The 23,787-nt window shown below is 46.0% G+C and overlaps 3 protein-coding genes across 4 annotated transcripts; 2 read left to right on the forward strand and 1 right to left on the reverse strand.

Moving 5' to 3' along the window:
* Positions 1–115: 115 nt before the first annotated feature.
* LOC129356275 (RNA-binding protein 39-like) lies at positions 116–8,289 on the forward strand. 2 transcript variants are annotated; one of them, XM_055025868.1, is made up of 15 exons: positions 116–383; positions 1,204–1,258; positions 1,371–1,420; positions 2,678–2,854; positions 3,022–3,075; positions 3,896–4,013; positions 4,822–4,974; positions 5,155–5,298; positions 5,797–5,862; positions 5,958–6,162; positions 6,237–6,323; positions 6,400–6,511; positions 7,370–7,475; positions 7,619–7,697; positions 7,777–8,289. In XM_055025868.1, exons 2-15 carry the CDS (start codon positions 1,205–1,207, stop codon positions 7,878–7,880), a joined length of 1,509 nt encoding a protein of 502 aa, XP_054881843.1. In that variant the 5' UTR covers positions 116–383; position 1,204; the 3' UTR covers positions 7,881–8,289. The 2 variants fall into 2 exon arrangements, with proteins under 2 accessions (XP_054881843.1, XP_054881844.1); XM_055025869.1 differs by lacking the exons at positions 7,619–7,697; positions 7,777–8,289 and having other exon boundaries at positions 7,351–7,470.
* Positions 8,272–14,707, reverse strand: LOC129356274 (pyruvate dehydrogenase [acetyl-transferring]-phosphatase 1, mitochondrial-like). The gene is made up of 6 exons (XM_055025867.1): positions 14,638–14,707; positions 11,978–12,184; positions 11,499–11,912; positions 11,008–11,108; positions 9,733–10,301; positions 8,272–9,531 (listed from the first exon to the last, which is right to left on the reverse strand). Exons 2-6 carry the CDS (start codon positions 12,158–12,160, stop codon positions 9,263–9,265), a joined length of 1,536 nt encoding a protein of 511 aa, XP_054881842.1. The 5' UTR covers positions 12,161–12,184; positions 14,638–14,707; the 3' UTR covers positions 8,272–9,262.
* A 1,184-nt stretch (positions 14,708–15,891) lies between these two features.
* LOC129356265 (pre-mRNA-splicing factor ISY1 homolog) lies at positions 15,892–23,283 on the forward strand. The gene is given in 13 exon segments (XM_055025861.1): positions 15,892–15,964; positions 16,244–16,266; positions 16,457–16,508; positions 16,581–16,646; positions 20,056–20,098; positions 20,176–20,288; positions 21,262–21,319; positions 21,322–21,378; positions 21,454–21,576; positions 22,695–22,795; positions 22,920–23,006; positions 23,072–23,092; positions 23,095–23,283. Coding segments are annotated over 13 exon segments (834 nt in total). The 5' UTR covers positions 15,892–15,961; the 3' UTR covers positions 23,182–23,283.
* Positions 23,284–23,787: the final 504 nt, after the last annotated feature.

Raw genomic sequence — 23,787 nt, forward strand, 5'->3', positions numbered from 1 at the left:
TGGACTTCAGTGTGTGTCTTTGTGTCCTGTTTGTTGCTCTTAGTGCACAAGTTGTCCGTTCAGAACCGAATAGGAACGCAGATTCGGTTCTGCACGGACAGAACCGAATCTGCATCTGTTGTTGTTGTTTAAGTTAAAATTTATGTCCGAGTTATTGATCAGTTTCATACCTACTTAGAGGTATATTTAGCTGATATCAAGAACTGAATTCAAATATTAAGTTGTGTTTTGATCTCGTATTATAGAAGTCTCGCGATAACTCTTGGGGTTGCCATTTAAAGCAGCGCCAGCAGCGAGGCGCGAAGCCCGGACACAGGATCCGTTATCCGGACAGAGGACACACGTTCAGCCGCTCACATCCCATCGAGCTGCTCTATACCCAGGTAAATATACAACCTGCTGCCGCGGAGAGCCTTCCTCTGGCCGGCCATCCGCTTGGAGCGGTCTACCTCGGTGTTATTTGGCTGCTAGCTGTTGCTAGCTGCTGCTAGCTTTGGAGCTCCGCAGCTTCCGATCCGCCTGAGCATGCGCACAGCCCGGAGCCACCAGCACCGCAGCCCGCGGCTGTTAACGGCTATCCGGTAGCTGTTAGCAGCTAGCTGTTAGCGGAGCCAGATCAAAGTCCCCGAGTTCTGATCCAGTCGAAATCCTTCAAAAAATGAGACCCTTTGGCTGCCCGATCCGAACCATCAGGATCCAGACCCAAAGTGCTGATAACTGTTCTAGAAGAGTCGGGACCAGTGACCACTCAAAGGTTATGGTGGTTCTTCCAGTCTGGTGCGGATCCAGTTCATGAGTGTGTTAGTGAACGTAAAACCACGTAACAGGAGGTTCTGAATGGATCCAGCACGGCAGACGGATCCACCATCACAAAACAACGAACTCTGATCAGAACCAGACTTCCCAGAAAACCCAGTTCGGATCCTCAGAGTTCAGCAGAGACCGGTGCTTACCTGCCTTACCTTACCTCCCGGTCATTATCATATCTGACGTCTTCTGCTCTTGGTTCGGTTAGTTTGGATTCGTCCACAAATCAGAATCAAGCCTCAACTCAGTGGCAGCATGTAAACACAGCAGGACCTGCTTGGTTCTGGTTCTGTTCATAAATCCAGACCAGGTTGATGATTCAGCTGCAGACGCATCACCTGAACTCTCCCACCTGTAGATCCACAGTCACTGACCTGTGTGTGTGTGTGTCCACAGCATGATGGCGGACGACCTGGACATCGAGGCGATGCTAGAGGCTCCATTCAGGAAGGTGAGACTCACCTGAACTCCTGTCTGGTTAGCTCGGGCTCCCCAGGTGTAGAGCCAGGTTCTGGTTCTGCAGAATGTTCATGTGCTATTAACGATTTGTGTGTATCTGCCAGGAGGACGGGAAGAACCAGAGCCCTGAAGGACAGGAGGAGCGCAGCAAGAGGTAACCTGCTCACCGGGAATGATTAACAGTCAGTGGTGGAGCTAGACTTTTAAACTTGGGGGGCCAGGGCCATCTCGAGGGGGGCAAAAATGAGAATATGTGTGCATGTATAAACATCTATATGTAGATCTATCTATCTTTTCTATATGCATGAATGCACATGTGTATGTAATCAAAGGTTGCGTTAACAGAGTATTTTCCGTATTGACTGGTTATTTTTTTAAACGATCGGGAAATGTAAAGCCCTGGACTGGTGCACATGGCCTGGGGGAGAAGGGAGCGAAACAATGCAAAAAAAAAAAATCCTTGTAGAAGTGCAGGCCCGGACTGCGCATAGGGTAAAAAACTTGCAGAGTTCAATTGATCGGTTTGGATCAGACAGATCCACTGATCGATGGTCCAGCGCAGATTTCTCTCCAGATGTGACCAGGAGCGTTCAGCCCGCAGCAGGTGGAACCATTTAGTTTCATTTACTATAAGTCTTTGGAGCCTCAGTCAGTGGTTTGTGTCACTAAAAGTTAGACACATTTATCTAGGGGGGCCAGTGCCCTCTGTTCCCCCCTCTGACTCCGCCGCTGACATACATACATACCGAAGGAACTGCAGCGCTTTTGATTGTTTTGATTTTTTTCTCTTTTATTGAAAAATACCCGTATAACAAGGGACACATCAGTAACAGGAGAAAACATTTGATATGGACAACTGAGCAGAAAACAAGATCTACTTAAGAAAAACACAGGAAGTACAAAGGGGAACATTTCTGCAAATAAAAAACAAAACAACAGTGAGTACAAATTGCTTCAAAGCTGAAGTCTTCCAGACCACTAGGGGGAGTGTGGAGTCTGTAATATTAGATAAATAAATATATTTTATAATATTGTAAAATATGACACAAGTTTTCTTTCTTCCTCCATCGTTTTATGGGTTTTACTGAGGCTTTGGCCCAGGTGGGGTTTGTGATCCACTTCCCCTAGTGGATCACAAACCCAGGACTTCTGTTGAGTGGAGTTTACAACATTTTATACTTGGTGTTTTTACTTCAATTGCAGTATTTCCTGCCTGTTTCCATTTCCTGCAGTTCCAGCATTTTTTATTTGCATTTGGGGGGTTTTGTGTTTAGGAGTTTGTGTGGTTCCTGCGTTTGCAGCTTTTGCTGTTTGTTGAGCAGTAACTTTGATGCAGTCAGAACCGTACAGTTCACTAATGGAGTGATGCCATAATTTACCTTGATCTGATTGGCTGCCGCCGGTTCAACAGGAAGAAGCGCAGCCGCAGCAGAGACAGGAAGCGCAGCCGCAGTCGGGACAAGAAGAGGAGCCGCAGCCGCGAACGTAAAGGCAGCCGCAGCCGCGACCGACGCAGGAGCCGCAGCCGAGAGCGCAGGCGCAGCCGCAGCCGAGAGCGGGGGGGCCGCTACAAAGACCACCACAAGCAGTAAGTCCTGTTTCTGTTTCCTTCAGTGATGTCACTTCCTGGTTTGTTTCATCAGCGGTTGCTGGAGGAGAACCTTCAGGTTGTGCATCTGGTTCCCAAAACCTGATCTGGGGTTCTGGAGGTTTCAGAACCCGATCGGTTCTGATGACTCACTGACTGTGTTTCAGCCGCAGACGGTCGAGGAGCAAGAGTCCAATCAGGAAGGAGAAAAGCCCGCCCAGGTGAGTCTGATGGCATATCCTGGTCCTTTGGACCTTCATACCAGAATCAATCGATTAATTGATCAATCGATCATCAAAGGATAATTCCTTTTGTTTTCATTAATTGTGGATATTTAAAATGTCTTCAGGCTCCAGTGATAAATGTTAGTTCAAAATAACATTAATTGTTCTTTGACAGGATGAACTTGCATAACTATTATATTTCTAATATCATTTTAGGTTCTGTCACAGTTTCCAATTTATCTGGATGGTAAATTGCCCCAGTAATTATTGTGATAATATTGTTTTGTGACCCTTTAAGGAATCACTCATCATAATATGATTTTATTTTTAACATTTCTATACTGAAGTGTAAAAGGAAAAAACTGAGTAAACTGGTACAGAAATGGACAAACACAAGAAGATTCAACAAACTTTTTATATCTTCACTTTTATGCACAGCAGAATCTTTCCTGCATTTTATTCTAAATCATACAAACTCGAAGAAGAAAATAATCATAATCAGACCTTTTTTGGATTTGTTTAGTGAATAATTTTTATGCATTTTTTGATTTAAAGAGTGAAAAATCCCATTCAAATACCAATAAACTTTAATTTTGTAAATAACACTTAAATCTGCAACTGGGAGATATTTTTAATGTCCAAAATGAAAAAAACATCAATAAAACAAATGAATAACGTCCTTGTAAGCAAAATCACTCATAAAGCATGTCAAACATCAGAACATAAATTGAGCTAATTTTAGTTTATCATGTGATTGGTTGATTGATTGATTGATTATTGGTCAGGATGTGTTTGCTAACCGTCCTGTTGTCCTCAGGCTGCCACTGGACAACTTGACCCCGGAGGAACGGGACGCCCGCACCGTGTTCTGCATGCAGCTGGCGGCCCGGATTCGACCCCGTGACCTGGAGGAGTTCTTCTCTGCTGTAGGGAAGGTGGGGTCACCTGACCAGGAAACGCATCACGAGGTTCTGCTGGCGCCGGACGGGTTCAGCGGCGCACCGAGCCTCACGGGGTTTCGATCACAGCGGGACCAAAAATCAATAGAATCACAATAGTTCGAACCGCACAGCATTCTGGGAAATGTCGGCAGAGGAAAGACGTTAGCTGCTCAGCTGATATGCTAATCAAAGCTAAATCAATGGTACCAATCGCTCGCTTTGTTGTTACCTAGCAACAACCTGCAGGTAACCCGCTGTTACCAGGTAACCCGCTGTTACCAGGTAACCCGCTGTTACCAGGTAACCCGCAGCAGTTTCCAGTTTCTCCTCTGCGCCTCATAACTGCAGGAAAATGTAAAAACTGCGTGAAAAGCGGATGAAGCAGAAACAGGTTTCTGTGTTTCACATATTTAAATCAAAAATCTGATCAATTATCATCATTTTCCACCAGGCCTGTCAAAATCACACATTTTCTTGAAAGATAAATTGTTCCAGAAGTTTTTGCAATAAACAATGATCGTTTAATATTGAGACTATTTCCAAGTAATATAATAATAGTGGGATAATACAAGAACTCATTCTCAGAGATCAATAAGCTTTAAAGTCTAATGAACATTAACATTTTGGTTTGATTTAATTTATCATTTGATTTATAGAATGATATGAAATGTTAAAATGTCATCCAGCTTCCATCTGAGCTTTAGATTCAGAACCCTAACTTTTGTTTCTCTGGTGACCTTTGACCCCGCTGTGTTAGCCGGGTTCACATGAGAGTAACGCCTGCCTACTTCCCACCCCTCAGGTTCGGGATGTGAGGATGATCTCTGACAGGAACTCACGGAGGTCAAAGGGCATCGCCTACATTGAGTTTGTGGAGGCCAGCTCTGTTCCTCTGGCCATCGGCCTGACGGGTCAGAGGCTGCTGGGGGTTCCCATCATCGTCCAGGCCTCACAGGTACCCACACACCTGGACACACCTGGACACGCAGGCCAGGGTGGTGGGGCAGATTGAACTGATGGTGTGTGTGTGTGTGTGTGTGTGTGTGTGTGTGTGTGTGTGTGTGTGTGTGTGTGTGTGTGTGTGTGTGTGTGTGTGTGTGTGTGTGTGTGTGTGTGTGTGTGTGTGCGCGCGCAGGCAGAGAAGAACCGAGCTGCTGCTGCTGCTGCAGCCAACAGCCTTCAGAAGGGATCGTTTGGCCCCATGCGGCTCTACGTCGGCTCACTGCACTTCAACATCACAGAGGAGATGCTGAGAGGGATCTTTGAGCCGTTTGGACGGGTGGGACACACACACACACACAAATACACACACCTCCATCTAGGTGTGAACTACGACCCCCTCTGTTATTGCTCTCTTTCCTGTCAAACTACTTTCAAATAAAAGCCACTGGATCAAAAATACTTTTAACAAAAGAAACTTAAAATGACATAAAACTAACAAGTAATTTCTCAGTGAAATAAATTGGCTAATAATTCCTTCATATTGATACAAAGTCCTAGTTAAGTTTGCAGATAACCTTTCATCGATATGAAGTTATTGACTTTAAATAAGCTCCTATATTTTACTGTAAACTTAGTTTTGTTTGATTAATTCTTTTATAAAACTGAAACTCCATTAGTTTCAGGTAGGACACATTTACAAGCAAAGAGGTTATTTGATCTTAAATTCTACTTATATTTGTGTCCAGTTTTGCTTCGTTAAAGGGTTTGTAAACTCCAGTTAGTGATTGATCAGAACCTGATTCATCTGATTGATCGGCCTGTTTGTGTCGCTCAGATTGAAAACATCCAGCTGATGATGGACAGCGAGACGGGCCGATCTAAAGGCTTCGGCTTCATCACGGTGAGTTCCTCCTCATCATCAGTAGATCAGAACCTGGTGACGTCTTTAGCCTGTTAGCATTAGCCACCCGTGGTGCAGCGGTTCTGTGTTGTCAGTTCGCAGACGCAGAATGCGCTAAGAAGGCGCTGGAGCAGCTGAACGGCTTCGAGCTGGCGGGCCGGCCCATGAAGGTGGGTCATGTGACTGAGCGGACCGACGCCGCCGCCGCTTCCTCCTTCCTGGACAATGACGAGCTGGACCGATCCGGCGTGGACCTGGGAACCACGGGGCGGCTGCAGCTGATGGCCCGGCTGGCTGAAGGTGAGGCCGCGTTCCCTCTCACACCTGCTGTAACTTCGTCCCCACTATAAAGGCTTACCTGTGTGTGTGGACAGGTACCGGCCTGCAGATCCCTCCTGCCGCTCAGCAGGCGCTGCAGATGAGCGGCGCCATCGCCATCGGCGCGCTGGCGGCCGTGTCAGGTAAACGCATCACCAGTCAGCTGATCTGCAGCTGCTCCTCCATTTCCTCTCAGTTTCTCACCTGTCTGTGTTCCAGCTGCCATGAATCCACCTCTGACCATGAACATGAGCACTCCGGCGCTGAACCTGCCGTCTCAGCCGCTCGCCACTCACTGCTTCCAGCTGTCCAACATGTTCAACCCCAACAGGTGAGCGCACACCTGGTCATCAGACTGGAGATCGCTGCTGATGTTAGCTAACGTCAAAAAACACAACTCTGCATCGTGGTGTTTCTATTAAATAAGAGATTAAATGAAGATCACATGTGAATAAGTTTGTTCACCCAATAACTCAATAGTAAACATCCTCCTACTTCCTGTTTTCTTCTTCTTTCCCCCTGCAGTAACAGCCAGTTAGCATCAGAACACTCATGTGCTGCAAAAACAGTGTTTCCATTGAAATGCACAATTTTTTATTAACTTTGACAAAGTAAGACAAATACAAGACACTTGTTAATATTCAAGCTGTCATAGGATGTATCTCCCATTTTAATGAGTTAATATTACATAACGAATCAGACTGAATAGCAGCCTTCACTGAGAAGCTCTTACATGTTTCAAGTTTGATCAATTAAGTTTCAAGATTAATTAAACAGGAAAATCTAACAGGTCCAAACCTTTAGCTCAGAATATGATTCTGCTAATGCTAAGCTAACTGCAGGTAGGTTTTTCTTCTGGTCAGGTTGATGCATCCTCACCTGGTTTCTTTCTGTTCTTTGAGGAAGGAATCTTCTCATTCTTCTGTTTCCTGGAGGTCTGAGCCATAAAAGAGCCCAGATCTCTTTCTGTAAATGGGTTCTGTAAAGGAACCTTTCCTTCATGTATCCCGATCTGCATAAAGTTATACGTAAAACGTTTATACCCCAGACCCCAGATCTCCATCCTTACTGGTCCCAGCTCAGAGCTGACAGGAAGTGATGAAGTGAGTGAGCAGGAAGTGATGATCTGTGTGCTCCAGCTGAGTGTGTGTGTGTGTCTGTGTGTGACAGAGTGTGTGTTGTGTTTCAGTGAGAACGTGCTGGGCTGGGAGCTGGACATCCAGCACGACGTCATCGAGGAGTGCAACAAACACGGAGGAGTCGTCCACATCTACGTCGACAAGAACTCAGCCGAGGTACGCCTCTGACCTTTGACCTCTCTGATGGTTTGGAATAAGAAAAGCTGGAGGTTATATCAGCTAGTTTTGATCACTTGTTAAAACTAATGAAACAGCTTGTAGTGAGACATCCTGTCAGGTGGAGGATCTCTGTCTTTCAGGGGAACGTTTATGTGAAGTGCCCGTCCATCCCGTCTGCCATGGCCGCCGTTAACGCTCTGCACGGCAGGTACTTTGGAGGTAAGACCTGCTGTCACATGACCACTGTGGACCAATCACAGAACGGTTATGACTGACATGATCTCACCTGTGTTTCCAGGTAAAATGATCACAGCGGCGTACGTCCCTCTGCCCACCTACCACAACCTGTTCCCAGAGTCTGCCACTGCCACGCAGCTGCTGGTTCCACCGGCCAGGCGGTGATCAACAACACCGACTTCTGATTGGACGATAGATCCCGCCTTCTTTTTAAACCCTGAAATCCCATTGGACCAGTTTGACTCCTTGTCTGACTGCCAGCAGAGGGCGCTCTCTGTTTTCTTCTGGACATAAACAACCACCTCTCCTCCCATTGGTTGCTTCCAAACACTGGTCACATGATCATGTGATGCAACACTATCGACTTCCTAATTCCTTAGTTTCATTGGTGAGATCTCTCTGCGGCCCGCCCCCGACCTCCAACTATTGGCTCTGTGAGCCGTGTGGGGGCGAGGCAGCGACAAGCTGTCAGTTGATTGGTTGGGCTGAAGGTTTAGTATTTAAGTGTTTTTTCTAAAGCAAATTTGATTTTGTAAAATTATTGATTAAAAATTATTTTCATGTCTCTCTGAAATGTTGCAGTCTGTCTTTCTGGCTCCTGATTGGCTGGAGGCCGAGGAAGGACCTCCCACTAAAACAACTGGAGATTATTTGAACTCAAATTAATTTCAGTTCACAAAGTTTTATTTGAACAGTTTGACTCAGACGCAACCAGCAGGGGGAGCTGTAAAGGTTTGTTCTCTACCAGGATGAAGTCTTCTTCTCTGACTTCAGGTTCCGCAGCAGACGGGGTGGCCCAGTACTCCCAGTCAGCACTGGTTCATACCTGACTGTCCAGGTGGTGATCCGATGTTGAATCTGACAGCATCATTGTCAGAACATGAGTGGTCAGCTCGTGTTCTGACCACCAGAGGGAAGCAGAGCGCAAACCCAACGTCCAAACTGTGGTCCTGCATGTTTCAGGCCGTTTACACACTTGATAAACTGGTGAACTCGATTAGATTGGAAACAAAAACTTCAACATCGACGAAGACACTGAGCGCAACCTTCTTCACCAAATGGAAACTAAAACAGCGACATCAGATTTTAGTTGTTGGAGGATTTCTCTTTAGTCTTCAACTAAAGACCGCGAGTCATTTCTCCTGTTAGCTGGCTTGGTTGTATTTACCCAGAATTCTCTGTGCTGTCGTCCATGTCTTGCGGTTGGAGCAGTCAATGGTGTTCAAATATGCTTTCAGTCCAACCCTGACCCAGGTTTCTAGTCAGTTCAGAGTTAGCTTAGCATTCACACCTCACCAACTGAACTGGACTTTCTAAACTAGTGGACTGGAGTTTGATGAAATCAAACTAATAAGAGCTGGTGTGAATGCACTCTGCAGAACTTTGACTGACTTTGGACTTATCTGTTCTGTTTCACTCCTTTGATTTGAAACCATTAGAGCAACTTGAAGCAGTCCATGAACAGAACCATGATCTGTCACTGGTTCTGATACTGCTGCTGACTGTAGATGTGTCCATTGGAACTCTGCTGGAACCTATATCTGACCTCAGAGGTCGTTCAGGTGGATCACGGTGATTGTGATGTCATCACGGTACCTGCGGGCCAGATCTGCCGGCAGACTCAGCATCCGGGCCAGGCGGTTCTGGTCCACGGATCCGTATCCGTCGTCACCCAGGGCGTGGCGCAGCAGGTGGGTGGCCGCGTTCTGGTCCTCCAGGACCGACTGGACTCGGCCCCTCCGCTCCAGCAGGAGGCGCTGCAGGCTGCCAAGGGTGGCGTCAGCGCTGGGGATGATGGGCCTCTGCTGCTGAAGACCTGAACAAGACCAGAACCAGAACTTGGCTCAAAGTTTTTTAACACAGTTCTCTGGTGGCAGCTTCAGCATCATCAACAGCTTGTGACTGCGATAGATCTATGATTGTAGCTCCCTGGTGAGGGAACTTCCTGCTCTACACATTAAAACTCCCATCGGATCACCTTAAACATTAAAGCAAAGCAGTCCAGATGTCTCCTGACCTGCCACATGGTCTCCAACCAGCTGGACCACCATCTGCCGGTGCATGAGCTCCCACAGGCCATCTGTTGCCAGGACCAGAAACTTGTCTGCAGGCTTCATGAGGTGTCGCGTGACCTCAGGTTGGGCACTCAGGTAGGGCGGGGTCAGGTAATGAGGCGGCAGAGTCCGCACCGACTCACTGATGGCAGAGAGGACATCTGGACGTGTGTCATAGAGTCTACTGAGCATGTCCGGGCTCCATTTAAAGCGAACGTCTCCGAAAGCCCTGAAGGGTAGCAGCAGGCCCAGCAGCCTGTCATGACGGACCACCGTCTTCCTCTCTGAAGCCGGGTGTTCCCCCAGAATCCTTTGCAGTTCTTCAGGGTTCTGGGCATTGTGGTCGTTGGTGAGGCTCAGCGCCGACCAGCCCCCGTCCTCTTTTTGGACTCCAAGAACTGCCCGACTGTCCCCCAGGTTGGCCACATGCAGGACGCCGTTGGAAACGTGAACAACACAAGCAGTGGAGCCTGACAGCGCCACCCGGAGAGGAGAGGACAGAGAAAAGCCTTCTCCCGGGATGGACACCCGTCTGTGGATGCGAAGAAGAAAAGTTACTGTAACAGAAAAAATGGAGACGGGCTTGTTTTCTAATCCAAAGACATGAAATCACATCAGACTTCTGTAGTGCTTTTTAGCACACACAAAGATGCTTGACAATGAAATCAGTCATTGCCATTCACATGTTGATGATGGCAAGCTACTAGATTGTAGCCACAGCTGCCCTGTCTGACGGAACCAAGCCTGCTATATTGTGGTACTGGCCGTTCTGATCACCACCAGCAGCTAGGGTGGGTGAAATGTCTTCCCCAAGGATAAAACAATGGACATGGATGGGGTTGTGGCTCGAACCAGTGACCCACAAATTGCAGGGGAAACTTCAACTGCCATTGCCGCAATTGCCCCAAAGAAGAGCCCAAGTGTTGGACATCTGAACCCTGGGAGGACCTGAGCAACAGGCAAGAAGTTCTAAACCCAAATCTGGAGAAACTATGTCAATGAGGAGAACCAGGAACCGGTTGGTGCCTTGCTCAAGGACAAAGCTTTCAGTGCTGTCTAAGGATTGGGCCATCACTCTGGACTCCTCCAATGAGTCCATCCATCATTGGACTCATCATTGGATGATGGGTCTTATCAATGAGTTCATTGATAAGCTCAGAGCTCAGTAAAACCTTTACTGAGCTTTTAAAGACAGTCATGTGTGTATGACATCATAGAGTCTCTTATGACATGCAGACCTGGGTGAGGACAGGGACAGGTGGACCTGAGCCTCCACAGACACATCATAGTCGAGACGTCTGAACGCATCCATCAGAGCTGATGTCACTCTGCCATCATCCTGCAGCCAGTCAGAGCAGAAACGAGAAATAATATCATATGAATCCTGGCAGAAAAGGCAGAACCTGACTAAGATCTGGTGTACTCATTGGGTAATGAAGAGTCTTGCTGTCTCCAGATTTCGGGGTAAGGTTACCTGTTCTGAACTGTGCCAGTGTTGGCCAGAACCTTAACCCCCATTGATCAATTTCTCTTTTGGTCTTAAAGGTATAGCATGAAACAAGTTCAACTTGACCTCCAACCCTCTTAGGTAAGATCACTATGGAATCTGGGTTAGTACCATCGGGTAACTGTACCTTCCCAGCAGGAGGTGAAGGTTTATGGTCAAAGCTGTGACAATCTCCCTATCCTGAATCACCTTCCTGTTAACGATCTGACAACAGCTGGTTACCATGTTATCCTCTTCATCATCCTCATCCAGCCTCTCCTGCCAGTAGTTCCTGAGGCTGTGGAAGGAGATGGCGCCACCATCGGGGCTGCTGTGATCCTGGGGGTGTTTGTGCCACTCCAACAGCGGTGGTACCGCCCGGTTCTCCTCCACGGCCCGGTCCAGTTCCTGCAGCGTTCTCAGTGGCAGCATGGCCACAGTGAAGTAGTAGAAGAGCCTTTGGCTGATGGCCTGAGCACATGACGGACCTCCGTGGCCGTCAAACACACCGAACAGAACCCCGCCCCGACCCAGCAGGCAGGTGGCGCTGCTCCGTCGATCCTCGCTGGGGTGGTTAGAGGGAAGTGTGTTGCTATGGAAACCCAGCACTTCATGGGAGGCGGGCCCTCTGGGCAGGATGTGGCTGTGTTCGTTGGCCTGGTAAGAAAGGAGCAATGTGATGGAACCAGCAGCAGAACCTCTGAATGTTGGACCCGTCTCACCTTTAAGATTCTGTTGATCTGGGCCTGGCTCAGCTGGCCCACTTCCTGGCACCGTCTGCTCCTGCTGCTTGCTGGGTAATGCAGTCTACGGAGTTCAGGTGGTGCTGGAGCAGAGGTCAGACAGTGGGATTGCTGGATCTCCAACCAGCATCTTCTAGTTTGGGCTCCACTTTTTCGAAGCATAATCGCTTCCAGAACCAGAAGAACCTGGAGAAGTTTTAGGAAGATCCGCTGATGGACCACAGCAGGATGTTGGAGGAACTAGATGAATATTAATGCTAACAGAGTTAATTTCCTCTGTTTTATTGTAAATAATTGAAGGTGCTGCAATCTACAGCAATAGAACCACAATGGTGTAAAAATTAATAGAATAGAATAGAATAGAAGAAGAATAGAATAGAATAGAATAGAATAGCATTTATTGTCATTGAACAGGATTCAACGAAATTTCTATCGCAACTCCCGTGCAAAAAGTCAAATATATACAATATTAAATAAACAAATACACAATAATAATAATAATATACAACTAAAATTAACTAAAGACACTCAACCACATCAAAGAAGAAGCAGCAGGTCCAATTATGGTAAAGTGCAGATGATGTGACAGTGCAAGTGCAGAACAATATGGCTGTGTGGGGGGGGGGTGTGGGGGGGGGGGTGTATGTGAGGTTATGATATGTGTGGGAGGGGGCGGCAGGGAGTAATGGCTCTGACGGCTGAATACAGCAGTTTCTACCCCTGGGTTCAGTCATTGGGTCCTCTTCCTTTCACATGAGCATCTTGAAGCTGCTGGTCCAGTGAGACCTGGAGACCATCAGGTCTACTGGTTCCTCACCTTCTATTGTTCTCACAAAGCAGGTCCCAGACTGACAGCCCGTTCTGAAACATCTGGAATAGTCAGAAATACACTGACCTGATGGAACCACCAAAGAAAACTGTCTGGACTTGAGGTGTCATGGCTGCAGTTCACAGCCACACAAATGTGGCTGTGAACATTCAATCAGACCACACTGATATTTAGTTTCTTTAAATATATGATTTAAATTACAGAGTAACTGTTTTTTGTTTAAATGCAACACATCATTGGTGGAGAAATTGGTTCATACCACAGCATCAAGTTTCTTATATAGTTTCAGTTGGAGTTTTGTGTTGAATTCTGTTACTTTGACCTCTTATGGGCCCAAATTTGTCATTTTTCATTATTTCTGTATTAGGTTAAATAAAAAAACGATTCTTAATGGATTCAAACCTGTGCCCGACTCTCCTTTTGCTGCTCGGTCCATCACACAAGCGATGGCAGGATCACATAAACTCATGAGAGGAACTCATCTGCCAAGGAGTGACTATCGGACCTCAGACAGCAGCAGAGACTGGGATGAAATTCAGGCTGCTCCAGGAGGAACCCGAAGATCAGAAACCCTGATTAAACCAAGAGTTGGAGGACAAGGTGAGCTAGCTGGGCAGCAGTGTTGTGGTTCCTCCTAGTGACTGATCTCAGTGCATCAGAAGGTCTGATTCCTAAGGGAAAGCCTTAAGGTTGTGTATTAGGTTTGTTTCATTTACTGCACATCTAAACAATCTCAATGTGCCTGAAACAAATGTTCACTTATATCCTGACGACAGTCATATATTTCTTTGCATCGTTTTGGTCTTAAATTGGGAATGAAACACTTCCAAATTGCTTTACATGTCTTTTAGAACAACATTCTGCAGCTAAACATGGTTCTGAAACCTTCTAAGACAAACCTTATAACATTTAGCACCTCTAAGAGCCAAGTAGACTGGAGGGTATCGGCTCCAATCAAACAAGTAGACTGTTTGCTTGGAGACCAAAATTACAACATTTGTTGCATTTTCAGAAGTTGTGGCTTGTTTTCATACTGAACTTTGTGAAACCAACGAACCTTTTGAGAAACCTGTTCCCCTCCTGGCCTGTGGGGGCGCTGCACCAAGAACCACTGAAGGAAATTACACAAAAACCAACAAAGAAGACACTGAGCACAACTTTTCTTCACCAAATGGAAACAAAATGGAAGTGTCAGATTTTGGTGGTTGGAGGATTTCTCTTTTGTCTTTGGCTAAGAACATTTCTGCTGCTAATGCTAGGCTAGCATGTTAGCTTTGGTTGCATTTACCCACAATGCCCTGCACTGTAGTCCACTTCCTGCTATTGGAGCGGTCTCGGTGCACTTGGCGTTTACATATACCGAGAAGCGAACCAGAGTTCACTTCAACCAAACCCAAACCAAGATATGGAGGACCAGAGGTCAGAGGGCAATGATTGTTCATACGTCCACAACCGAACTGGACTTTCTCGACAAATGGACTGGAGTCGGATTGAAGAGGACTAAACAGGTCCTCTTGTGTTCACCCTGGATGGGAGGAGCATCAAGTCAGTCCTAGTCAAATCCTGCCTTCGGGTTGTTTTTCCCTCCAGCTGCGTTCATTTATTCCTTACTTTCCTGTGGAACTGTTCCTGCTCATTTATCCCTTTGATGGTGAAGAAACGTGACACATGTCCCAACAAAATCATCCCTAATCTGCATTTTATCTCTAAAGTAAAGGACAGTGACAGCTCAACTTCTTCTGTTCTGGAAGGCAAAACAACAATCTGAACGTCTCAGGCAGCTGAACTGGTTCTGCAGTTCTTCACTCACCTGGAACAGTTCAGTCAGTCTCTGGAGATCAGCCTCTTCCTCAGAATTCAACCATCGTTTTCATGCTTCAGTGAAAACAGTGACTGTTTTATGCTTCTGTCCTTCATCAGAACTGTTGCAGCAGGTCACTTCCTGTTTCCTGCAGGTAACCTTTGGCATCGTTTATGTCACTAATCAGTCATCCATGAACCACCTGCAGGTCTGCAGGAACTCCTGCCTCCTGGAGTCTGTTCCAGGTCTTCGTCATATCTGAGCATATCTGATTTAATCTGAGCTTTTACTTGAAAGCTGAACATATCAGAGAGCAAGAAGTTTGCTTTAATTTTGGATTCTGTCTTTTCCTCTGTCTCTTTTAGCCTCTTCCATCTGCTAACATGTAACATGCAGCTTACATAACCATGTTTATGTCATCATGTGAACCTGATTAGGCTGGCCTTTAGGGAGAGAACAGACTGAAGAATAAAAGCTAAATGCTGCAGACTTTGCCTCACCTGGTTCCGTCAGGTGAGCTCAGTGGGCCGCGCTGAAACTCTGGTTCTGATCCATTTAGAGGACATGTAGGACTTATAACATTTAATCATTTTTCATAATTAAAGCCTGTTTTCATACATAACCAAATCTCATTATTTCTCAAGGTGATTTACACTGAGTGGTTTCTCGGGTTCTGGAGCTGGTAAATGGACCTGGAATGAATGAAGTCCAATGCCTTTAAGCTTGAAGTTTAAAGTGAGAGCAGAAAGTTAATCTGAGATTATGAATGTAATGAAAGGAGCTGCTGCCTCGGAGCAGAACCATGTGCAAGATCTGCTCAATAGCAGGTTCTGCTCTGAGTGGACTCCGCTCTGCCTGATCCAAACAGCAGAGCTCATCGGACTGGACTTCATGGGAGATACAAGAACATGAATCACACTAAGAAGATTCCCAGGTCTTTCCAGAACCAGCTCAGTGGGTCTGAAACGGTTCTGATTGTCTCCATGGGGAAACTAGTAAAAATAATCCAGACAGACAAAATTGGAAAAATATTGAATGTGCTGTTTCTAAATGAGATTGCTATCTCTTTAATTTTATTGTTTGCTCTCGCTACTTATTTATTGAATTGTAATATAATTTTACCTGTATGATCTTTTAAATAAAATAAACCAAAAATGGATTTAAAATGAAAATAAAGTCCATTTCACGTTTTACTTTCTGTGAAACAAGCTGCAGTAAAGCTTCTCTCCAGCAGGGCGCTAACCGGTAACCGCTCTGACCGGACCGGAAGTAGCGGAACTGTAGCTGCTGCGCCTTGTTTCAGCTCCAGCATCTTTGGACCACAGCTGCAGTCATGGTGAGACTTTCAGCGATTCTGGTTCCAGCCTGGTCCGTTCAGTGCTGGGATATGACCCGGTTCTGTTCTAGAGAACCGGTCGGTTCTGGAGCCGCTGTACTGGGAGTGAACCAGTACAGCGGTTTGAACGGGTTCAGAATTTTTTGCATATGATTCGGTTCTAATGTAGAAAATCGGTCCGCTGTTATCCAGTTAAAACAAAGCGGTCCGGTTCGGCAACTGATCGGAACCAGTCGCTGGTATGAAGTTGGATAATCGGTGTTCTGGTTCTGTTTGCAGGCGAGGAACGCTGAGAAGGCCATGTGAGTAACAGGTTCTGTCCGAACCCACCATCCGGCTCACCTGTCCAACAGAAACACAGTTTGGAACCTTGAATCGGTTCTCTAAAGCCGCTGATTCGGACAGTTCCGACCCATCTGCCCAAAACCCGTCCTGTTGTCCGAACCAGCTCCGCTTCCCATGGGTTATCTTCTCCCTCTGCTCTGTCTTCAGGACGGCTCTGGCCCGCTTCAGGCAGGCGCAGTTGGAGGAGGGGAAAGTCAAGGTCTGGTTCCGTTTGGTTCTGCCTGGTTCTGTTTTGGACCGATCTGTCTGAGTCTGACCTGTCTCCCCGCAGGAGAGGAGACCCTTCCTGGCTTCAGAGTGCAGCGAGCTTCCAAAGGCCGAGAAATGGAGACGACAGGTACCAACAGAACCCTGGCAGTACTCTCAAGTATTCAGTAGTAACTGTGTAGTTACTGTGTAGTTTATTAGTGACTGAACTGTCCAGTCACTGTAGTACTGTGCAGTACCATGTAGTACTGTGCAGTACCATGTAGTACTGTGCAGTACCATGTAGTACTGTGCAATACCATGTAGTACTCTGTAGTACTGTGCAGTACCATGTAGTACTGTGCAGTACCATGTAGTACTCTGTAGTACTGTGCAGTACCATGTAGTACTGTGCAGTACCATGTAGTACTGTGCAGTACCATGTAGTACTGTGCAGTACCATGTAGTACTGTGCAGTACCATGTAGTACTCTGTAGTACTGTGCAGTACCATGTAGTACTGTGCAGTACCATGTAGTACTCTGTAGTACTGTGCAGTACCATGTAGTACTGTGCAGTACCATGTAGTACTGTGCAGTACCATGTAGTACTGTGCAGTACCATGTAGTACTCTGTAGTACTGTGCAGTACCATGTAGTACTGTGCAGTACCATGTAGTACCATGTAGTACCATGTAGTACCATGTAGTACCATGTAGTACTGTGCAGTACCATGTAGTACTGTGCAGTACCATGTAGTACTGTGCAGTACCATGTAGTACTGTGCAGTACCATGTAGTACCGTGTAGTACTGTGCAGTACCATGTAGTACCATGTAGTACTGTGCAGTACCATGTAGTACCGTGTAGTACTGTGCAGTACCATGTAGTACTGTGCAGTACCATGTAGTACTGTGCAGTACCATGTAGTACTGTGCAGTACCATGTAGTACTGTGCAGTACCATGTAGTACCATGTAGTACCATGTAGTACCATGTAGTACCATGTAGTACTGTGCAGTACCATGTAGTACTGTGCAGTACCATGTAGTACCATGTAGTACTGTGCAGTACCATGTAGTACTCTGTAGTACTGTGCAGTACCATGTAGTACTGTGCAGTACCATGTAGTACTGTGCAGTACCATGTAGTACCATGTAGTACTGTGCAGTACCATGTAGTACCATGTAGTACCATGTAGTACCATGTAGTACCATGTAGTACCATGTAGTACTCTGCAGTACCATGTAGTACCATGTAGTAGCATGTAGTACTCTGTAGTACTGTGCAGTACCATGTAGTACTGTGCAGTACCATGTAGTACCATGTAGTACCATGTAGTACTCTGCAGTACCATGTAGTACCATGTAGTAGCATGTAGTACTCTGTAGTACTGTGCAGTACCATGTAGTACTGTGCAGTACCATGTAGTACCATGTAGTACTGTGCAGTACCATGTAGTACCATGTAGTACTGTGCAGTACCATGTAGTACTGCAGTACCATGTAGTACCATGTAGTACTGTGCAGTACCATGTAGTACTCTGTAGTACTGTGCAGTACCATGTAGTACCATGTAGTACTGTGCAGTACTATGTAGTACTGTGCAGTACCATGTAGTACTCTGTAGTACCATGTAGTACCATGTAGTAGCATGTAGTACTGTGCAGTACCATGTAGTACCATGTAGTACCATGTAGTACTGTGCAGTACCATGTAGTACTGTGCAGTACCATGTAGTACCATGTAGTACTGTGCAGTACCATGTAGTACTCTGTAGTACTGTGCAGTACCATGTAGTACCATGTAGTACTGTGCAGTACTATGTAGTACTGTGCAGTACCATGTAGTACTCTGTAGTACCATGTAGTACCATGTAGTACCATGTAGTACCATGTAGTACCATGTAGTACTGTGCAGTACCATGTAGTACTGTGCAGTACCATGTAGTACCATGTAGTACTGTGCAGTACCATGTAGTACTGTGCAGTACCATGTAGTACTCTGTAGTACTGTGCAGTACCATGTAGTACTGTGCAGTACCATGTAGTACTGTGCAGTACCATGTAGTACCATGTAGTACTGTGCAGTACCATGTAGTACCATGTAGTACCATGTAGTACCATGTAGTACCATGTAGTACTCTGCAGTACCATGTAGTACCATGTAGTAGCATGTAGTACTCTGTAGTACTGTGCAGTACCATGTAGTACTGTGCAGTACCATGTAGTACCATGTAGTACCATGTAGTACTCTGCAGTACCATGTAGTACCATGTAGTAGCATGTAGTACTCTGTAGTACCATGTAGTACCATGTAGTACTGTGCAGTACCATGTAGTACCATGTAGTACTGTGCAGTACCATGTAGTACTGTGCAGTACCATGTAGTACCATGTAGTACTGTGCAGTACCATGTAGTACTGTGCAGTACCATGTAGTACCATGTAGTACTGTGCAGCAGTACCATGTAGTACTCTGTAGTACTGTGCAGTACCATGTAGTACCATGTAGTACTGTGCAGTACTATGTAGTACTGTGCAGTACCATGTAGTACTCTGTAGTACCATGTAGTACCATGTAGTAGCATGTAGTACTGTGCAGTACCATAGTACCATGTAGTACCATGTAGTACTGTGCAGTACCATGTAGTACCATGTAGTACTGTGCAGTACCATGTAGTACTGTGCAGTACCATGTAGTACCATGTAGTACTGTGCAGTACCATGTAGTACCATGTAGTACTGTGCAGTACCATGTAGTACCATGTAGTACTGTGCAGTACCATGTAGTACTCTGTAGTACTGTGCAGTACCATGTAGTACCATGTAGTACTGTGCAGTACTATGTAGTACTGTGCAGTACCATGTAGTACTCTGTAGTACCATGTAGTACCATGTAGTAGCATGTAGTACTGTGCAGTACCATGTAGTACCATGTAGTACCATGTAGTACTGTGCAGTACCATGTAGTACCATGTAGTACTGTGCAGTACCATGTAGTACTGTGCAGTACCATGTAGTACCATGTAGTACTGTGCAGTACCATGTAGTACTCTGTAGTACTGTGCAGTACCATGTAGTACCATGTAGTACTGTGCAGTACTATGTAGTACTGTGCAGTACCATGTAGTACTCTGTAGTACCATGTAGTACCATGTAGTAGCATGTAGTACTGTGCAGTACCATGTAGTACCATGTAGTACCATGTAGTACCATGTAGTACTGTGCAGTACCATGTAGTACCATGTAGTACTGTGCAGTACCATGTAGTACTGTGCAGTACCATGTAGTACCATGTAGTACTGTGCAGTACCATGTAGTACTCTGTAGTACTGTGCAGTACCATGTAGTACCATGTAGTACTGTGCAGTACTATGTAGTACTGTGCAGTACCATGTAGTACTCTGTAGTACCATGTAGTACCATGTAGTAGCATGTAGTACTCTGTAGTACTGTGCAGTACCATGTAGTACTGTGCAGTACCATGTAGTACCATGTAGTACCATGTAGTACCATGTAGTACTCTGTAGTACTCTGTGGTACCTGTTCTACTTTCTGTTTCAGATCATCAGTGAAATCTCCAAGAAGGTCGCTCAGATCCAGAATGGTAAGTTTGGGCCTGACTGCCAGTTTCTGACCCGACTCTCTCTTTCATTGACCTTTGACCTTTGGCCTTTCTTTCAGCTGGTCTCGGGGAGTTCCGGATCCGGGATCTGAACGATGAGATCAATAAGCTGTTGAGGGAGAAAGGTCACTGGGAGGTCCGGATCAAGGAGCTGGGCGGACCCGACTACAGGGTAACGTCCTTATTATTGACGGTTGCCATGGAGACCGGGCCACAGCTGGTCCGATGGGTTGATCAGGTTCTGAGTGAGAAATGATCAATCGGTTAAGCTCCTCCTTGTGTCAGTCGGTAACTTCTTATCGTCACATTCGGGGTTCCACAGGGCTCAATACTGGGACTCCTGTGGTTCTACCTGCTCCCACCAGCTCAGGTTGTTACCATGACAACACAGATGAGAACACTATCAGAACTTTACCTTTTGATGTCCGAACCGTCCAATCACTGAACAGATTCTTAGAGCAGATAAATGTGTGGATGTGCCAAAACCTCCAGCTGAGCAGAAACTGAAGTTGTTAAAGAGGAACGATCCACTGTTATAGATATAGTTATAGATCTAGAATCTACGCACAGCTTCAGTTCTTCCAGCTGGAAACGAGAGATCAGGCTGACCGCTGACCCCTGACCTCCAGAGACACATAAAGCTGGTTACAAAGTGGCTGCAGAACCAGAGACTAAAGTCTCGGATCAAAGAAACTGATTCCTGCAGCGTCTGACTGACAAACCAGAACCTGCTGCTGGAGTTCTGACCAGAACCAGGAAGATGGAGACACCGCCCGGTTCTACACCCCCCAGTTCTACGGTTCTACACTGCCCGGTTCTACGGTTCTACACCACCCAGTTCTACGGTTCTACACCGCCCGGTTCTACACCGCCCGGTTAAAGATCTGCTGCTGCTGGACCAACCTCCCAGACCTCTCAGGTTCTGGTTCTGGTTCTGCAAACATGGGGAAGCAGCATTCAGCTTCTATTCGCCACAAAAAAAGTTTTCTGGAACAAACTTCTAGAAAGCTGCAGAAATCAGTCCAAACACTAAAATCCTGGTTCGAGATGATTAATAATAAATGAAACATTGAGCAGCATTTTGATGTTAGTTGATTGTTTTCTACTTGCTGACTGAATCGGACCTCCTGCTGGTTCTGCTGCAGCGGTTCGGGCCCAGGATGTTGGACCACGAGGGGAAGGAGGTTCCGGGGAACCGCGGCTACAATATTTTGGCGCTGCCAGAGACCTCCCTGGAGTCAGGGAGCTGTTCGAGACCGACCGTACGTACCGCCGCCGCCGCCGCCGCTCTCCGCTTCCTCGGTAACAGCGATTGATTGTGACCGGCTGACCCACAGCCACCCCGGCCCAGAGGAAGACCAGGGGGGAGCTCATGAAGGACGTGGACGCAGAGTACTACGGCTACCGGGACGAAGACGACGGCGTGCTGCTGCCGCTGGAGGCCGAGTACGAGAGGAAAGGTGAAAGGTCGCAGTGGGAAGGGAGTTCAATCTTTGGTTTTTAAAGATTTAAATTTTGGAAAATTGCTAATTTTTTTGTGTTTCTATAGTTCAGAGTGATGTCATCACCAAGAGTGGCCATCTTGTTTTATAAGCTTCTATTATTTGGATTTTGAATTCAGGACGACTACAAATATCAGCGGCAGGCTACTTTTTCTTTAGTTAGTCACGAAATAACAGAAAGTCGTAATGGTAGGAGAATAAAATCAAATATAACATGAAAAATGACAAAGACCATCATGTAAAGTTATGCTTTAGTGCAGGTGTGTAAAACTCATTTTCGTTTTGGGCCAAATCAAAATCATGAAGGCTCTTAAAGGGCCGGTTGTGCCAGAACATGTTGATAAAACTTGTTCACAAACTGTTAATATGTCAATAAATTCTTCAAGTTACATAATATTATTGAAGATCTCTTCGTTGCCTTCAAGAACTAATAATAAATGTGTCTGTTTATTTATTCGCTGCATAAATCATGGACTATAATTATACATCAACTAAATTCTCAAGAAACTGGAGGGACTGATTGATATAAATTGGCAGTAAACAGATAAAAACTGCATTGATATGATTGATAATATAATATTTAATCACACTTAGTGTTTAGTCTAGTCTGGAGGGCCACATAAAAAGCTACGGCGGGCCGAATTTGGCCCCCGGGCCTTGAGTTTGACACATGTGCTTTAGTGCAACTTGTCAGTTTATTTTCTGCAGCAGGACTTTGCAACAGTAACTGATTCGGTTTCAGACAGAAGCAGAACTGATCTGCTCTCATCAGATCCTCACAACTGTCAACGTTCTTTTCTCTTTATTGTAAGACATTCTTCTGCTAAACATTGCGTCTTCACTCTGTAATTAAACAGAAATTCTTGTACTAAAGCCCCAATGCTCCACCATCCAACTCACTGAAGCAACGCTTGAAATGAAAAACACTTCTTGGAAAAACTTTCTGTCATTTATTATTTCTTTTTTAGTGAAGAAAACAAAAATTAAAAAAGAAATCAGATCTGGTATTAAATAAATATTTTTTTAGCCATACGACCAGCCCAAAGTGTTTCCTACATGTGTTGCGTGTTTTGCAGCCGTGTCTGAGGCGGTGCAGAAGTGGAGGACAGAGAAGGAGTCGCGCGTCCAGCAGGAGGACGAGGAGGAGGAGAGCATCTACACCGTCCACAACGAAGAGGTAAACCTTAGCCGGCCAATCAGAATGGGCCATGAGGCTCTGATGGAGGTTCTCCTCCTGGTTCTGGAGGTTCTGATAGAGGTTCTGGAGGATTAAGGTGCGTTTGCTTTGCTTGCCTGGCCAGGCGGAGGATGAGGAAAATCGGGAGGAGACGGAGGGAGAGGAAGGAGTCGGCTTCATCGCTCATGTTCCGGTTCCGTCTCAGAAAGAGGTGAGACCCCCGCTCCATTCAGAGGTTCTGACCTGGGTTCCGGTTCTGACCCGTCTGTGTCTCAGGTGGAGGAGGCGCTGGTTCGGAGAGAAAGAAGATGGAGCTCCTGCAGCGCTATGCCAGCGAGACGCTTCAGGCTCAAAGCCAGGAGGCCAGAACTCTGCTGGGACTCTGACCCGGTTCTGACTGGCTGGTTCTGATCCAGCTGGTTCTCACCCGACTGTGTAAATATTCAGTTTTGTATGGTGTTTTTTCATTAAACTTTCAGCAGCCCGGCTCTTTGTGTGTTTGTTTGGTTCTGACTTGATGCTGAAACTTGGGTCATCTGGTGGACAGAACCAGAACCAGTTGAGCCAGTCACACCGGGGGGGAGGGGCTTAAGACGGAGGGACCACCTGCTGCTTTCAGCCACATCCAGTTTAAAGTCAACATTTCTTCACTACATTTGAAACTAAATGGCTTCTTTTAAACCGTCCTGAAGGTCAAACCTGGAAAACTGGATGTTTGGTGTAAAACAATGAAGGATTTTCTTTGACACTTTTTAGAACGACGTGAGTTTTTACATTTCATGCTTTCAAAGTTAAGGGTGGTGATTAATCTGATTAAGTTCTTAATGGATTGACAGATAATCCACTGATTGCAAATGACGTCACTGATGACGGGATGTTCGGACAAACGAACAGGTGAGAAAACAACCTGAAATATTCTATGTTGACTTTTCACCAACTTGTATATTTATTGGTCCAAAATTGTTGAAAATATAACGTGCCTCTCAAGGTCT

Source organism: Poeciliopsis prolifica, unplaced genomic scaffold (genome assembly GCF_027474105.1).
Source record: "Poeciliopsis prolifica strain line A6 unplaced genomic scaffold, Auburn_PproV2 SCAFFOLD163, whole genome shotgun sequence".
In the NCBI taxonomy this organism is placed as follows: Eukaryota; Metazoa; Chordata; class Actinopteri; order Cyprinodontiformes; family Poeciliidae; genus Poeciliopsis; species Poeciliopsis prolifica.

Coding starts and splice junctions, on each gene's coding strand:
- LOC129356274 (XM_055025867.1), bottom strand. CDS start 12,160: ATGCTTCGAAAAAGTGGAGCCCAAACTAGAAGATGCTGGTTGGAGATC. Junction 11,913..11,977: donor AGATCAACAGAATCTTAAAG/GTGAGACGGGTC, acceptor CTTTCTTACCAG/GCCAACGAACACAGCCACAT. Junction 11,109..11,498: donor ATGATGAAGAGGATAACATG/GTAACCAGCTGT, acceptor GACTGGCTGCAG/GATGATGGCAGAGTGACATC.
- LOC129356275 (XM_055025868.1), top strand. CDS start 1,205: ATGATGGCGGACGACCTGGACATCGAGGCGATGCTAGAGGCTCCATTC. Junction 4,014..4,821: donor TCTTCTCTGCTGTAGGGAAG/GTGGGGTCACCT, acceptor CCCACCCCTCAG/GTTCGGGATGTGAGGATGAT. Junction 6,324..6,399: donor CGCGCTGGCGGCCGTGTCAG/GTAAACGCATCA, acceptor TCTGTGTTCCAG/CTGCCATGAATCCACCTCTG.